The following is an 18,412-nucleotide window of genomic DNA, read 5'->3' on the forward strand; positions in this document are numbered from 1 at the left end:
GCATTGGAATGCGCCCGGGCCGTGACAGAAAACACTTTAATTACTACCATAATGACCAACATTAAAATACAGTAGTGTAGTAGGCCTACGTATTCATTGAAAACAAAACACAGGCTTTTAATTAGAATCGGAAATACTTTATTAATCCCCCAGGGGAAATGAAGATTTTCAGCACAATCCCATTCAAGAGCAGACAAACATTACAGGGAGACAGAACAGGATCGCTGATGAGAAACAAAAATATTGAGTCTAAGCCTGGGCCCCTGGAGAGGGGGTCCAGACTGAGGCAAAGGGGGAAAAAAAAAACTCATAGCCATAGCACACATAGCCAAAAAAAAACTCCATCTATCAAAATGTAAAAATAGAGACAAAAAAGGCATCATGAAATGACAAAAAGCTGACAAGTTGAAATTAATAATAAAATTGTTTAAAAAAAATAAATAAATAAAAAATAAAAATAAAATATATATATATATATATACACTACCGTTCAAAAGTTTGGGGTCACATTAAAATGTCCTTATTTTTCAATGAAGATAACTTTAAACTAGTCTTAACTTTAAAGAAGTACACTATATACATTGCTAATGTGGTAAATGACTATTCTAGCTGCAAATGTCTGGTTTTTGGTGCAATATCTACATAGGTGTATAGAGGCCCATTTCCAGCAACTATCACTCCAGTGTTCTAATGGTACAATGTGTTTGCTCATTGGCTCAGAAGGCTAATTGATGATTAGAAAACCCTTGTGCAATCATGTTCACACATCTGAAAACAGTTTAGCTCGTTACAGAAGCTACAAAACTGACCTTCCTTTGAGCAGATTGAGTTTCTGGAGCATCACATTTGTGGGGTCAATTAAACGCTCAAAATGGCCAGAAAAAGAGAACTTTCATCTGAAACGCGACAGTCTATTCTTGTTCTTAGAAATGAAGGCTATTCCACAAAATTGTTTGGGTGACCCCAAACTTTTGAACGGTAGTGTATATATATATATATATATATATATATATATATATATATATATATATATATATATATATATATATATATATATATATATATATATATATATATGCATGCATGCATGCATGCTAAAGAGCCCCTGCCTCGGAAAAAAATCATGTTCGCCTTGGTGCCCTAAAATATGAGCCCTCTTTTAAGGCAACACTTTTTTTTTTTTTTTTGAGTTTGAGTTTGAGTTTATTTGGAACATGCAAGCATACAACATGATACATCACAATTTCCAGTTTCTCTTTTCAACATGTTCGAAAAGGAGTAGGAAGAAGCAGAGCTTATTTAATCCTACCCCTTTTCTTTTACATAACAGTTTCTAAAACTTTTGTTCACTTCCTGTTCTCAATTTATCCACAATATACTCCATAAGTAATCACAATAAAAATAAAAAAATTAATATTTGGTGAAGTAAGTTACATTTCACATGATGAGATAAGTAAGATTATTTTGAGAGTGAAAGAATGGATGAATTAAATAAATTCAGCATTCTTCTTCTTTGTACTTTGTAAACACTTTAAGTTTGAAGAGTTTCTTGAAGTGGATCATATTAGTACATTGTTTGATGGCTTTGCTTAATCCATTCCATAATTTAATTCCACATACTGATATACTGAAGGTCTTAAGTGTTGTACGTGCATACAAATGTTTTAAATTACATTTCTCTCTAAGATTATATTTCTCCTCTTTTTTTGAGAAGAATTGTTGTATTTTCTTGGGTAGCAGATTGTAGTTTGCGTTGTGTATAATTTTAGCTGTTTGCAAATTCACTATGTCGTGGAGTTTCAGTATTTTTGATTCAATAAATAAAGGATTTGTATGTTCTCTATATCCAACATTATGTATTATTCTAACTGATCTTTTTTGTAACACCGTTAATGAATGAAGTGTACATTTGTAGTTATTTCCCCATATTTCTACACAGTAGCTCAGATATGGTAACACTAGTGAGCAGTAGAGAATATGAAGTGATTTTTGGTCTAGAACATGTTTTGCTTTATTCATTATTGACGTGTTTCTTGCTACTTTCGTCATCGTCATTTCGTCATTTATTTTTATTCCTTTCATGAAAATGCATACATACAAGCCATATACAGTTTACACTTTCATTGCTTTTTTTGTTTCTTATACATTTCCATGATCAGAAAGGAGCAGATGGAAGAATACTATTCTTATATATATCTGCCCCCTTTTTAACACAAATTATTTTAGATGACTTTATCACTGTTCCCTCCACCAACACCCGAACTCCAAAATACTTAAAATTTTCGTTTCAGCATTTTCAAAATGACACGTCCAATCAAAATCATGTCATGACGTGGATTTTTACGCAGCTTACTGCGAGGATTGTTTTCCCTGGATGCAAACGGACTTGACCGGACAAGGCTTGCAGGCAAAAACATGATTTAATCTTTCAAAAAGTACTACAAAACAAAAGGGCACACATGGCGGAGGCACAACTTAACGCAGGGAACAAAACTAATACTTTAACGTAAACTATGGACATGAAACAAAAACTCGCTAACTGTGACATGAATAAACAAAAACTTACTTGGCAAGGCATGGAACGAGCAGCATGAACAAAGCATGAAACAAGTCAGCACAGAGCATGATACAGAATAATGTCGCCAAGCCGACTAACTGGCCAAACAGGCATAAATAATAGTCTCTGATTAGCGACAGGTGTGATTTGGTGGTAGCGAGGGTGTATATTGTAGCGTCCTGGAAGAGCTAGTGCTGCAAGGGGTTCTGGGTATTTGTTCTGTTGTGTTTATGTTGTGTTACGGTGCGGATGTTCTCCCGAAACGTGTTTGTCATTCTTGTTTGGTGTGGGTTCACAGTGTGGCGCACATTTGTAACAGTGTTAAAGTTGTTTATACGGCTACCCTCAGTGTGACCTGTATGGCTGTTGATCAAGTATGCCTTGCATTCACTTATGTGTGTGTAAAAGCCGCATATATTATGTGACTGGGCCGGCACGCTGTTTGTATGGAGGAAAAGCGAACGTGTCGGGAAATCGGGAGAAATTCGGAAGAATGGTTGCCCCGGGAGATTTTCGGGGGGGCACTGAAATTCGGGAGGGTTGCCCACATCTTTTGGCGTAGACACAATTCATTTGCAATTTATCATCACCCATCTGTGTAGTATCTAAAACTAAAAAATAAGGACAACTTCAGATTGATTTCTTTGTCTTACTTTGGCCAAAAATAGAACAAACACATTCTAAAAATATATAAAAAATACTGGCAGCGGTTGTCACGGTCTGGTTGCGGCTCACTGCGGTTTGTTCTCCCGGGATGCAAAACTGATAACACCGGACGAAAGCGTGAAGGTAGGACTTGATTTATTCTTCATAAATCATCCAACTACCAAAATACAGGCAAAACAACAAAAAGGCAAGCGTGCCTAACACACGGGAAGCTAAGACTTAGCATAGGCTAGGGAACAAACAAATCTTACTTGACATAAGCGTGAAGCAAACAATGAAGCCAGGACGAGTGACCGGAAAAGGCAGGCTTAAATAAAGTCTCTGATGAGCAACAGGTGAGCGTCCCGAATGCAAGAGGCAGGTGAAAATCATAAGTAACCATGGTGACTAAACTCAGGAGGTGCACAAACAGGAACTAAAGGAGTCCAAAACAAACAGAAAACACAAAACATGATCTGGACCACGGATCATGACAGCGGTAAAGTTTAGATCCATGAAGGTAAAAACAAAGTGAATGAATGTTTATAACTGAATACATTTACATATGTATACAAATGTGTTTTCTTTTGTATTGTTTTTTTTAATGATTTAATTAACGTTTATGGCAACCTTTTTCCACAACACAATATAAAAATTTAGATATAACAGGATAATGCATACATTTATCATTTGTTTTCAAAACGCTTACAAAAAAGTGGGACCCCAAAAATTTACTGTCATAAAAATTTACATTTTTATGACTTAATGGGGTCCCTGGGACCCCATTTTGAAAACTCCTAGCGCCAACACTGATGGAGTATTGGTGCTTGCAAAACAGCAGCAGGTGGCTGTGGCCTGCGGGCCGCTTCTAATAATCATCAAATGTCTACCCGGGGGCCATAGATCATTAACTTGCGGGCCGGATCTTGACTGTGTCATGATGTGGACTATGGCGGGTTTGTTTTTCCGAGATGCAATAAAAGTTGGAGCGGACATGGCGTGAAGTTGAAGACATATTTAATTTTAACACTCAAAAGGAACAATAAACAAAAGGCGCTCACAGCGGAGGTAGAAAAGTTGGCTATGAACAACAAAACTACCACTTTGGCGTAAACTAGTGATGGGTCCGGCAACACCGATGCATCGGCGCATGCGTCGAGCTCATAGAGCGATACCCTGTGTCGGTGCGCGTATCGCTTTTAGAAAGTCACGTGACCGAACACGAGCTGTTTTGGTCACGTGACCGCTCATGAGCTGTTCTGGTCACGTGACCGCTCATGAACTGTATCGCACTGACGCCTGCGCGCCAAACTGTGTTTATTAGGAAGCGGCGCAATGCGTGTTGTTGACGAACACCGTTAGGGCCGCTTGTTGTCACTGTCACTCAAAGTTGCATTTCAAAATTACACAGAATAAATGTGTTTATTTTGTATAGAATTCAGATGGGTTTGATTTGGTGTGCGGCATATATTGGCTGTGCGGCGCACAGTGTGCGCGGAGGACGCTTGAGCACTGCGCAATTGCGCAGGCGCGCACCTTACAGGGAACGTTGCTCACAGGGCACAGAGGAGGCGTCAGTGCGATACAGTTCGCGTATCGGTCACGTGACCAAAGCAGCTCATGATCTACTGTTACTAGAGAAGGTACAGGAATGACGGCGTGGCGAAGTTGGTAGAGTGGCCGTGCCAGCAATCGGAGGGTTGCTGGTTACTGGGGTTCAATCCCCACCTTCTACCATCCTAGTCACGATACATGGGCTCTGTACCGAGGATGTCGTTGTGGCTTGTACAGCCCTTTGAGACACTTGTGATTTAGGGCTATATAAATAAACATTGATTGATTGATTGATTGATGTTCACATTATTTGTCTGTATCTAAAAAAGATAACAATATATTTTTATTTAAATGAAGATATGAAATAATCCTAAATTAAATACAATGACTTTTAACAGGGGCCAGGAAACGTGAGCATATAACCCCAATTCTTCGGAGTTTGCACTGGCTCCCTGTTCATTTTAGAATTGATTTTAAATCCTTGCTGTTTGTTTTTAAAGCTTTACATGGACTGGCACCTCAGTATATCTCGGACCTCATCCAAATTTACACACCTGCGCGCGCTCTGAGGTCCGAGAGCCAGCTCCAGCTCGTGGTGCCCAGGACGAGACTTAAAACCAGGGGAGACAGGGCCTTCTCTGTGGTCGGCCCTAAACTCTGGAACACTCTGCCCCTCCATGTTCAAACTGCTCCCACAGTGGAGTGTTTTAAGTCTCGTCTAAAGACCCACTTTTATTCTTTGGCTTTTAACACTACGTGAGTTGTGTGGTCTTCTGTCCTCTGTTGTCCTGTGTGGTTAGGGTCAGGGTTATAAATTTTGATGTCTATTTTACTGTTTTAATTGGTTTCACCCTTTAAAATCGTTTTTAATCATATTTATTTTTTATATTGTCTCTGTATTGGTTTTCTATTCATTTATTCTTTGTTTTTATTCAGTCATTGGTGTAGCATAATATTGTTTTTAATATTGTTTTTAATATAGTTTTTAATATTGTTTTTAATATTGTTTTTAACATGGCTGTGCAGCACTTTGGAAACATTCTTGTTGTGTAAATGTGCTATATAAATAAAGTGGATTGGATTGGATTGGATGACTTGGTTTATATTATTGTATATACTAGGTCATAAAATCAGTGTCAGTTGAATCGGTCCATAGGTTGCCTGTAGGGATTTTTAATGTCCAGCAGATGTCAGTATTTAGTGACACAGTATCGACACAGTATCAATACAGTTTTGCAATGTGTCGAAACGCTTCATGAGGCCTCATCAACCCATCACTAGCGTAAACTATGGACAGAAAACAAAACTTGCTAACTATGGCCTTAATAAACAATAACTTACTTGCGGACGAAAGGAGCAGCATGAACGATGGACATGAAACAGAGTGTCAGGAGTGTGATGTCGCCAGGCTTACTGCCTGGCAACTACAGGGAAAACTAGTGAAGACATGATTAAAGACAGGTGCGTGAGTCGTGAGGACAGGTGAAAACTAATGGGTTGCTATGGTGACAAACAAGAGGGCACAATGAGTCCAAACGTGGAACAGGTTTAACTAATGGGTAACCATGGAAACAAGACAAGAGAGTGAAAATCAGGAACTAAAAAGAGTCCAAAACCAAGCAGAACATAACTTAAACAAAACATGATCACACAGACATGACACTTTGACACCACTGCTCTCGGGAGAGTTCGTTAAAGTACTCTACGACCACTGTGTTTGGCCTAAAAACGGAAACCAAGATGGCTGACTTCCTGTTTGTTTCCAAATATGGGTTCCTGAGACTTGTCATGATAGACGTCTCCAGTGAGTCGATTTTTGAAAATGTTATGTTCGGGAACCCTAAAATCTCCAATTTGATTCAAAATAACAGCGATTTAGTGGGTCCCAGGTAAACATTTATTGTCAAACATTACAAAAAGGACAGGTGTTTCCTAGGATACAAACCCATGAATAAATAAAACAGACTCAACTATTGGCCAAGACGTTCATGGTCCTTACCCTTCTTCACCATCAGCTGAGGTTTAGGTGCTGAGGTGAGTCAGAGGAAGGTTCTGAGGAGCTTCTCGGTTCCTGCGCTGGGGAGGAGGGCTATAGGCACTTTGACCTTTGAACTCCTGCACTGGCGCTTCCTCTGGGCCCTGCGGTTCTTGAACCACACCTGAGCAGAGGAGAAGACAAGACATTTAAGAAGGGACACACCGAGAAGAAGCAGCATCACAGTTTAGAGCCTTGGCTTAACTGCGGTATGGAAGGCATCGGTAATATTTATTTTCCCCCTGGCAACCTGACAATCAAGACCCTCAACTCGATCCACTCTTCCCTCACTCGTGAACAAGACTCCGAGGTACTTGAACTCCACCACTTGGGGCAAGATCTCCTCCCCAACCCGGAGATGGCACTCCACCCTTTTACGGGCGAGAACCATGGACTCGGACTTGGAGGTGCTGATTCTCATCCCAGTCGCTTCACACTCGGCTGCAAACCGATCCAATTTTTCAACTGCATGTAACATGTAAGCCAGGGGTGTCCAAACTTTTCCTACTGAGGGCCGCATACGGAAAAATTAAAGCCTGCGGGGGCCATTTCGATAGTTTTCATTTTCAAATCATAACAAAATATATGGATTTTGTTGTTTTTTTAACTTTAGGGCTCCCGGGGACCATAAAGTGTCTAAGTCATTAAAATGTTAAAAACAAGTCAAATTATTTTTTTATTTTTTTTATTTAACGCTTACAGTAAATCTCTACAGTATATCAACTTCAGGTTGATATAAAATTTAAAAAAACAAAAAGGTTTTATGCCTTTTTTGTCAAGACAACTTTGTTTTTTATAATAAAACTAAAATATGCAGTATTTCCCCCACTGCCCAAAACATTCAGAAAGCAATGTTTGATGTGAAGTAATTAGAGCCTTAAAAACATCAATAATGCAAGACACCATTGATATTAATTCATTGTTATTTTTGAGTAATCACAGTGAAAAGATAAATAAAATCCCATTAAATATATTTAGGATACAAAAGGTTCCCCACTCAAAGTGATACATTTTTATTAGTTTTTTTTTACTTTCAACACTTAAGTTACGAGCTCAACTTCATATATATCTGTCAATTTTACGTTTGAACTATTATTTTGTTTGTTTTATGCTCTTTTGTCAAAGAAAACGTTGATGTTTTTGTATGGCAACCACACAATATATGCAATATTTTCCACATAAAACATTTTAAAGTGAAATATTTGAAATCATTGGAGCCTTGAATAGGTCAATAATTCATTATTGACTTTTTTTTTTTGAGCAATGGCAAAAAAATAAAAAATAAAGATAGACAAAAGGAAAAAAAACAGCCTGCATGGCAGCTTTGTGTCAACATTGCAACTTTTTCTAGTCAGATTTCACCTCATTCCACTTTTCTTAATGTTTTCTTTTCTTTTTTTGCAATAGCATTTCCAGAATGTGTGGCGGGCCGGTAAACAATTAGCTGCGGGCCGCAAATGGCCCCCGGGCCGCACTTTGGACACCCCTGACGTAAGCAAATACGGGTCAATTCCGGTCTTTCTACAATTACTACTTCTTCAAAATCAAAGTATATATATATATATATATATATATATATATATATATATATATATATATATATATATATATATATATATATATATATATATATATACTGCATATAGCTGATTATTTGCTCACTATTGACTAGTGATGTACCGAAAATTTGGTGGCTGAAAATAGTCTTTTCTTACTGAAACCGGATGCTGTGATGAAATAGTCACTCCTGCTGACAGGCTGCGTTTTTCCTTGCACACACGAGTGATGTAGCTCGCCCAAAGATAGCGCAAAAGTCGCATTAAGGTCGCATTTCCCTTTAGACCAGGGGTGTCCAAAGTGCGGCCTGGGGGCCATTTGTGGCCCGCAGCTAATTGTTTAACGGCCCGCCACACATTCTGCAAAAATTGATAATATTGCAAAAATGTAAAAAAACATTTGAAAAAAGTGGAATGAGGTGAAATCTAACAAGAACAAGTTGCAATGGTGACACAAAGCTGCCATGCATTTTTTCTTTTGTCTTTGTTTATTTTTCTTTTTTTTGCCATTGCTCAAAAAAAAAAAAAAAAAAGACTAAAAATCTATGTTATAATGAATTATTACTTAAAAAATATCACCTTAAAATGTTTTATGTGGGAAAAATATTGCATGTATTGTGTGGTTGCCATATAAAACCACCAAAGTTTTATTTGACAAAAGAGCATAAAACAAACAAAATAATAGTTCAAACGTTAAATTGACAGATATATCTGAAGTTGATCTCGTAATTTAAGTGCCCATCCATCCATTTTCTACTGCTTATAACCCTTCGGGGTCGCGGGGGGCGCTGGAGCCTATCTCAGCTACAATCGGGTGGAAGGCGGCGTACACTCTGGACAAGTCGCCACCTCATCACAGGGCCGTAATTTAAGTGTTAAAAGTTTGTTTTTTTTAAACTAATAAAAATGTATCACTTTATGAGTGGGGGACCTTTTGGATCCCAAATATATTTAGTTGGATTTTATTTAACTTTTCACTGTGATTACTCAAAAATATTAAAGAATTAAAATCAATGGTGTCCTGCATTATTGATCTTTTAAGGCTCTAATTACTAAATACTGCATATTTCAGTTTTACTATAAAAAACAAAGTTGTCTTTGACAGAGAAGGCATAAAACCTTTTTTTTTTTTTTTAACTTTATATCAACCTGAAGTTGATGTAGAGATTTACTGTAAGCGTTAAATAAAAAATAATAATAATTTGACTTATTTTTAACATTTTAATGACTGAGACCCTTTATGGTCCCCGGGAGCCCTTAAGGTTAAAAAAAAAATCCATATATTTTGTTAAGGTTTGAAAATGAAAAATATCAAAATGGCCCCCGCACGCTTAAATTTTTCCATGTGCGGCCATCAGTGGAAAAAGTTTGGACACCCCTGTTTTAGACTGAAGTCACATTTGAAAAAAAACATGTTTTTTTCTTCTGGATTTGGACTACCTCCTGTTGTGGCCTGAATCTGATATGCGAAAGGATCAGATTTGAAGCACCTCGGAGCGTTTAGACTGGCAACAAAAATCTGATCTGTGTCACTTGAGGGCAAAACAATCCGATTTGTTTGGACGGTTGGAGCAAGGAGTAGGTGAAGCTGGAGGTCCACCTGCACAACATGCATGGCTGAGGCAAAGGCACGGTACTACATGCAGACATGGACCAACAGAGACCACAGCCCAGGAGAAAGAGCGGGAAAAGAGTGGTAGGACACACACACCAGTCACTGTTAGCCCAAGTACTAATAACCTCTCCAGACCGAGGTCATCAAAGAGTGTCCGTTGGTACTGAAAAGAAGATTTGCGCAAAGAAATAAAGATCATGTTGCTGTGAACTGACCTGAAGGGGAAAAAAAGGAACATTTTTGCATGATGTTGCCTTGCTTTAAGATGGTGTGTAATGATGATCCACTCTACAGCTTCTTTACACCTCAGAGGTGTCATCAGTCATTAGTCACCATCCTCCTTTTCAACTTGGTGGACTAAATGGGGCCATATCTTAATCCCCTTAGTAGGATAAAGGGGACCTCTCTGATGTTTTGATAGACATGTTTAGTTGGCTAAACGTTTGCGTGTTGTGACAGACTTCATACGTCCACAAGGGGATTGTTTACCAACGACACTGCATTTAAGGGATATATTTACAACATTTTGTTATCTTACAGCCTTATTCCAAAATGGAATACATTCATTTTTGTCCTCAATATTCTACACACACTACCCTAACTATGGTTTTTTATGTTATTAACTATCGTCTAAATAGTTAATAACATAAAAACTATGATGGTTAGACAAAAACATTTTGCAGCACAAACAAATGGGACAAGTTTGGGGGCTGGTTATGAATTATAACATGTTAATAACATAAAAAATAAAATAGTTATTAACAACATAAAAAATTATAAGAGTAACAAAAATGTATGATAGTTAAAAACAAAAGTCTGACAGTTAATTTCATAAAACTTTAATAGTTAATAACATAAAAACTATAATAGTTGATAACATAAAAACTTGAATAGTAAATAACATAACAACTTTAAAGTTAATAATAAAACTTTAATAGTTGATAAAATAAAAACGATAATAGTTAATAACATAAAAAACTATAATAGTCAATAACATAAAAACTATAAGTTAATAACAAAAACTATAAGTTAATAACATAAAAACTATAATAGTTAATAACATAAAGTTGATAACAGTTAATAACATAAAGTTTATAATAGTTAATAACATAAAATGATAATAGTAACAAACATGTCAGCTATTTAATAAAAGTATGTAGTTAATATCATAAAAACTATAATAGTTAATAAAATAAAAACTATAATGGTTAATAACGTAAAAATGTAATAGTAACAAAAATGTCTGATAGTTAATAACATAAAAACATATCAGTTAATAACAAAAACTACAAGAGTTAATAAAAACTATAATAGTTGATAACATAAATCTATAAAAGTTAATAACACAAAAACAATAATAGTTAATAACATAAAAATGATAATAGTAACAAAAATGTAGGACCGTTAATAACATAAAAGTATGTAGTTAATATCATAAAAACTATGATAGTTAATAAAGTAAAAAATTATAATAGTTATTGGCATACAAACTATAATAACATAAAAACAATAATAGCTAATATCATGAAAACTATAATAGTAACAAAAATGTCTGATAGTTATAATAACATAAAAGCATGTAGTTAATAACATAAAAACTATAATAGTTAATAACATAAAAACTATAATAGTTAATAACATAACTATAATAGTTAATAATAACATAAAATCCATTACATTTTATAACACAAAAACTATAATAGTTAATAACATAAAAACTATAACAGTTAATAACAAAAAGTATGATGGTTAACATTTAAACTATAATAGTTCATGACAAAAATGTATGATGGTTAATAACATAAAAACTAAAATAGTTAATAACATTAAAAAAATAATAGTTTGAATAAGATTAAAACTATAACAGTGAATAACATTAAAACTATAATAGTGAATAACATTAAAACTATAATAGTTAGACAAAAACATTTGCAGCACCATCCAATGGGACAAGTTTGGGGAGCTTTTTAGGAGGGGTGGGGTTTGATGACATCATTAGTCAGAAAATGTATTTTAGAACAACTTCAAAAGCATAACGGCACAGACTGCAGTCAGCCCTTTGGTCCCTGGTCATATTAAAGACTGACTAGGGGCCACAAAGGATGTCCTTGAGGACGTAAAGACTTTAGGACTCACCCGGACGGTCTCCTCGCTGAGGCCCAGCCTGCCGGCCACCTGTGCCCGCACCTCTACTGGGGGGTAGTCATTGCTGGAGAACAGGCTCTCCAGGTGTTTGGTCTGACGCTCCGTGAAGACGGTCCTCACCTGGGCCTTCTGGCGCGGCAGCCGGCCCGCAGCTGGTCCTGCAGGGCGGAAGCCATGGTAACCAGAGAACGCATCTGCACAAGGAAGAGGACACATACAGTACGGTTACGTTTCAGACTGACCCTCTGAAGATTTTTTTTTCTGCTATTTTAAATATGTATGCGATAAAAAAGATATCCTAAATGTTATTACCAAATAAACAATAATATAAATATAATATATTCAAGAATGTCTAAGAATAGACAATCAAAAGCACAAAATGGTTCGTTCCACCTGGATCGTGGCGAATCTAACTCGGAACACTTCACTGAAGTGGACACAGACGTCATAATGTCATCAAAACTCAACCTTTAAGCCTTCACCTCAACATTCTGGAACAAGAATGAAGTGACATTGACAAAAGATCAAAATATAATACATTTATTGTGGGTGGAAATAGGGGAAAGTTATGTACAAGTATCACATTTGCCCACAACTGTGGTGCGTTCAAGGACCCTTGATTGAAGTTAGAAACGGAGGCGTTCCTGGGTTTTGAAGACAGGAGGAGACTTAAAGGGGACCTATCATGCAAAACCAACTTTTCTTACCTATTGGTACCTGTTTTTGTGTATTTGGGGTCTGAACAATAGAAAATCAATCCATGGAGGCATGGCGGACATGTTTATAAAACAATCTTGCCTTCCTTCAAACAAGTTGTTTGGAGGTTACGCGGTCCTGTGACGATTATCCATATATTCGATACATTTACCCAAAATGCTCTCCTCTATCCTCTTGTTGTGGGGCAGACTGGCTCGTACATGCACGTGCATAATTTTCCTGAGGAAACTCTCCTGAAGGAATCAATAAAGTACTATCTATCTATCTATCTATCTATCTATCTATCTATCTATCTATCTATCTATCTATCCTCCGCCTAATACAAAGTAGATAGATAGATAGACAGACAGACAGACAGACAGACAGACAGACAGACAGACCGACCGACCGACCGACCGACCGACCGACCGACCGACCGACCGACCGACCGACCGACCGACCGACAGACCGACAGACCGACAGACAGACAGACAGACAGACAGACAGACAGACAGACAGACAGACAGACAGACAGATAGATAGATAGATAGATAGATAGATAGATAGATAGATAGATAGATAGATAGATAGATGGATAGATAGATAGATAGTACTTTATTGATTCCTTCAGGAGAGTTCCCTCAGGAAAATCTAAATTCCAGCAGCAGTGTACAAAATTGTAAAAACTAAAAAGTAAAAATAAATAAATAAATAAAAAGCAACAATGAGAATAAAAATATAACAGTAAAATAAGAATATAACAAGAGAAACTAGGCAGTAGTGACCATGTTATGAAAAAGTATTTCACTGTTATTGCCCTCCAGAGAGGAGTTGTACAGTCTAATGGCGTGTGGGACGAAGGAGTTTTTGAGTCTATTAGTCCTGCACTTAGGATGAAGCAGTCTAGCACTGAACAGGCTCCTCTGGCTACTGACAACAGTATGCAGAGGGTGACTGGCATCATCCAGGATGCTCACTAGTTTTTCCACAGTCCTCTTCTCTGCCACCGTCACCAGTGAGTCCAGTTTTATTCCGATCGTAGAACCGGCCCGCCTGATCAGTTTCTCCAGTCTGGAGCTGTCCTTCTTAGATATGCTGCCCCCCCAGCACACTACAATGTAGTACAGAACACTGGCAACCACAGACTGGTAGTACATCCACAAGAGTTTTTTACAGATGTTGAAGGAGTGCAGCCTCCTCAGGAAGTACAGCCTGCTCTGTCCTTTCCTGTACAAGTGGAAGTAGCGTATAGTTTGACCTCATATCCGTCAGTAGACTCACTATGGACGGGCTAAAAACGACAACACGGTTGACCTGGAGAAGACAAAGTCGGAGTGGAAGCACGTAAATAATGGCGCCCACAAACGAGAAAGCGGCTTGTGGTTCTGTAAAACATCAACTATGCAACGTTTTGCACAAAGAACCACCATTGCATGTTATGTAGACCCCAAGGAAGTCTTTTCAATCAATCAATCAATCAATCAAAGTTGATTCATATAGCCCTTAATCACAAGTGTCTCAAAGGGCTGCACAAGCCACAAATGTAGAAATCAAATCATAATATGACCACTTTAACTCCCAGTAGTTGCATTAATAATAATATAATCATAATGAATGATGTATTATTATAGTAAAGAAGTAAATATATATAGTAGTAAATATAAATATAAATAGAAGTAAATATTTAAAATCATATTTAAGTGAATATTGACAGGTTATATAATTTATTAGTTTAGTTTATTATTATTCTTCGGTCAATGGTCAACAAAATAAACAAACAGTTGTACATTCATAGATTGAAAATGAAAATGTTGCAGACCGAAAGGGTTTAGGCTGAAGTTGAACACTTATTGCGCCTAACCCTATAAACAATGTCAAGTACAAGATGAACTTCCGAAAATTATGAAATGTCCTTTGTACAACATATTATAAGTACACATTATACACAGTTCAATTATATACACAGTAAAGGCATGTGAAATATCCTTGTACACCTTTGCACCAATTATATACTATATACAAACAATTATTATTTATATCTCACATTTAGTTTTTAACAGGGGCGCCGCTAGGGATTTTGGGCCCCATGAAAAGAATCTTTACAGGGCCCCCTGTATTATAATTTCATCATCATTAGGGGCCTCTCTGGGCCCCCCTCCATCATGGGCCCCTAGAATCCGTCTCCTTTACCCCCCTTTTTCGGCGCCCTTGGTTTTTAATGAACATTGATCATAGAATTAACTACAGTGTTGATTCAAGAGTGATATATTTTTTCAAGACATTGGTCTTAAAGTGTTTTTTATAATGATTTCAATTTTAATATAACTTTTTATTTTTTAAAGAAAACCCAATTATTTAGGGGGTAAGTCAAAAATATGATTAAAACCATCGTTTTTTTTAAAAACAGTTTTTAACCTATAATTCATGCAATAATGATAGTTTTCTTCGTGCATGTTAAAGTACCAACTGGGTTTATGGTGGGATGGGGGACCTTTAAACTGCGTGAAAGACATGGAGTTGGGTTGAAAAGGTACCTGCTGAGTCGGGCCAGAAGCAAACGCGCATATTTGGGTTCTGGTCGATGCCGGAGGACGCGTCTGTGCACTGCAAGCCGACTCCGTAGGGCTGGAACGTCTGTCCGAAGTACTGCCAACAAGCCGGTACCGGCACCGGAACCGCTGACTTGACCTGTGTAACGTCCACGCAGAATCCGAAACGGCTCACGTCACGCAGGTCCGGTGCTAAGCGAGGTCCGGCGGGGTTGTGGCGTCCGAGTTCCGAGGAAAGAATGCGCGCGATGCTGAAGTCCGACACTTTGCTCTGCTCCATGGTGACGTCCACACTTCCACGTAAAAGTTCTCTCTCGGATGCTGCAGTAAGCTGGAGTCCCTTTAAAGACGAGGACTCCCGCCATCAAACACCTGGAAGATGTTTGATATGCTAATCAGCTGCTTTTCAACTCCGAACATATCGATAGTCACTCTTCGTCAAATCCTTCACCGGAAACACAACTGTTGGTTTCACTGCAATTGTTGGTCATGTCGGAATAAAATGATGTTAAAACATGAAGACTTTGTGCGTTAATTGCAGTGTTACACTCACTGAATCATAACATAGCCTAATCATAATGACAGGAGTGACCGTGTAGGGAGTGCAGTGACCGCAAAACTCCAGCAGATGTCGCCAAACTACAACAAACCCAACTCTCATTTAATTTGATTATTATTCGTTTCTGTCAATAAATACTCCAACATTTACTTATTTACTTATTCATATAAACACTTTTTTACATTTTATGTTACGTTTTAACACCCTTTAATCGTTTGTTGTACTTTATCTCTTTATATCTTTCACAATATTATGTCAGACCCACTCGACATCCATTGCTTTCGGTCTCCCCTAGAGGGGGGGGGGGGGTTAACCCACATATGCGGTCCTCTCCAAGGTTTCTCATAGTCATTCACATTGACGTCCCACTGGGGTGAGTTTTCCTTGCCCGTATGTGGGCTCTGTACCAAGGATGTCGTTGTGGCTTGTACAGCCCTTTGAGACACTTGTGATTTAGGGCTATATAAATAAACATTGATTGATTGATTGATCTCTGCAGAAGCTGCTCTTTGACAGTTTTTCTTGGCCCATTTAATTATTTTTTTGGTATTTTGGTAACCCTTTTTTGCCTTTATGTTCGCTATTTCGTGCGGAATAACTAATCTATCACCACACATGTTTATTATAGTAAATATAGTCAATCATTCTTTAGACTATATACAGTATATAGTGTAAAGAGTGCAGTTACCGTAAAACTCCAGCAGATGTCGCCAAACTACAACAAACCCAACTCTCATTTTAATTGGATTATTATTCGTTTCTGTCAATAAATACTCCAACATTTACTTATTTATTTATTAATATACACGCCTTTTTACCTTTTATGTTACGTTTTAGCACAATTTAATCGTTTATTGTCCTTTATCTTTGCAGAAGCTGCTCTTTGACAGTTTTTCTAGGCCCATTTAATTGTTTATTTTGGTATTTTGGTAACCCTTTTTTGTCTTTATGTTTGCTATTTCGTGCAGAATGACTAATCTGTCATCACACATGTTTATTATAGTAAATATAGTCAATCATTCTTTAGAATATATATATATTTTTAAATTAAAATTAAATATTAAACCCAGAGTGCACGGGGTAAAACTCTTCAACATTACGTAATTATTGATAAAGACATGAAAAATAGAAAAAATACTTTTGTCACAATAAGTCATGTTTTAGTACAAAGTCATTCATTCATTGCTTGCAAATAAACTAATTAAACTTAAAAGGAACAAGTTGAGTGTATAGAGATTGGGGATCAATAGTATCGACGTATCAATCAGCGTTTAAATCCCTTTGATGCCCCGACATGAAAGGACTCGTCCAAAAAACGCACACACGTGTTCAATGTTGACGTCGAGATGACGTCACGATTTTTACAAAGATCAAAAGACTAAGACGGACTGATGTTGTTTGATGAATATTGATGACGAACAAGCTCTGGTTAATCTTCATCTTGTTTATGGTTGCGTCATTTACGTCATGACCTACTTTCAGCACCTGCATGTCTCCCGTCTGGCCGCCAGGGGGCTCTACAGACCGCAATCATTGTCTTTTGAACACAAACTTCAAAGTCTCAGGATTCTTGCGTGTGGAATGCTGAAAAGCCGAACTGAAATGTTAACAGTTAGCACGGTAGCCAGATAGCGTCGGGTAACAAAAACTAACAGCTAGCATGCATCAACTACCAAAACGTATGACTTTAAGGCAGTGGTCCCCAAACACCGGGCCGCGGCCTGGTACCGGTCCGTGGACTGATTGGTACCGGGCCGCACAAGAAATTAAAATAAATTTTAAAAAATAAATAAATAAATACAAATTATTAAATCAACATAAAGAACACAATATATACAATATATATCTATATAGATCAATACAGTCTGCAGGGATACAGTCCGTAAGCACACATGATTGTATTTCTTTATGACAAAAAAATTAAAACAAATTTAAAAATAAAAAAAAACTATACCCTAGCATGCTGACTTTAACATGCTTAAATGCTAACCATTAACATCTGTTTAGTACCAAAATATCACCATGTATACCTGCAAAAGTAGCTTAAAAAAAAGCGAGCATGCTATCACCAACATGCTGACAGTTAGCATGGGCCAAGTTAAAAAATACATGAAACCAGTAAAAATAGCTAAAAAAAAAAAAAAAGAAGCTAGCATGCTATATTTTAACATGCTTACATGGTGGTAACCATTAACATCTGTTTAGTACCAAAATTACACCATGTATACCTGCAAAAGTAGCTAAAAAGCTAGCATGCTAGCGCCAACATCCTAACAGTTAGCATGGGCAAAGTTTAAAAATATATGAAACCAGTAAAAATAGCTAAAAAAAAAAAAAAGCTAGCATGCTAATTTTAACATGGATACATGCTAACCATTAACATCTGTTAAGTACCAAAATATCACCATGTATACTTGCAAAAGTAGCTATAAAGCTAGCATGCTAGCGCCAACATGCTAACAGTTAGCATGGGCCGAGTTTAAAAATATATGAAACCAGTA

At 37.2% G+C, this 18,412-nt stretch overlaps 1 protein-coding gene across 1 annotated transcript; it reads right to left on the bottom strand.

Moving 5' to 3' along the window:
- Positions 1 to 6,770: 6,770 nt before the first annotated feature.
- On the bottom strand, positions 6,771 to 15,632 carry LOC133659147 (pituitary homeobox 3-like). The gene is made up of 3 exons (XM_062061882.1): positions 15,338 to 15,632; positions 12,099 to 12,301; positions 6,771 to 6,915 (listed from the first exon to the last, which is right to left on the bottom strand). Exons 1-3 carry the CDS (start codon positions 15,630 to 15,632, stop codon positions 6,796 to 6,798), a joined length of 618 nt encoding a protein of 205 aa, XP_061917866.1. The 3' UTR covers positions 6,771 to 6,795.
- Between the last annotated feature and the right edge of the window lie 2,780 nt (positions 15,633 to 18,412).

The sequence above is a fragment of the Entelurus aequoreus genome, linkage group LG10, assembly GCF_033978785.1.
Source record: "Entelurus aequoreus isolate RoL-2023_Sb linkage group LG10, RoL_Eaeq_v1.1, whole genome shotgun sequence".
Taxonomy (NCBI): Eukaryota; Metazoa; Chordata; class Actinopteri; order Syngnathiformes; family Syngnathidae; genus Entelurus; species Entelurus aequoreus.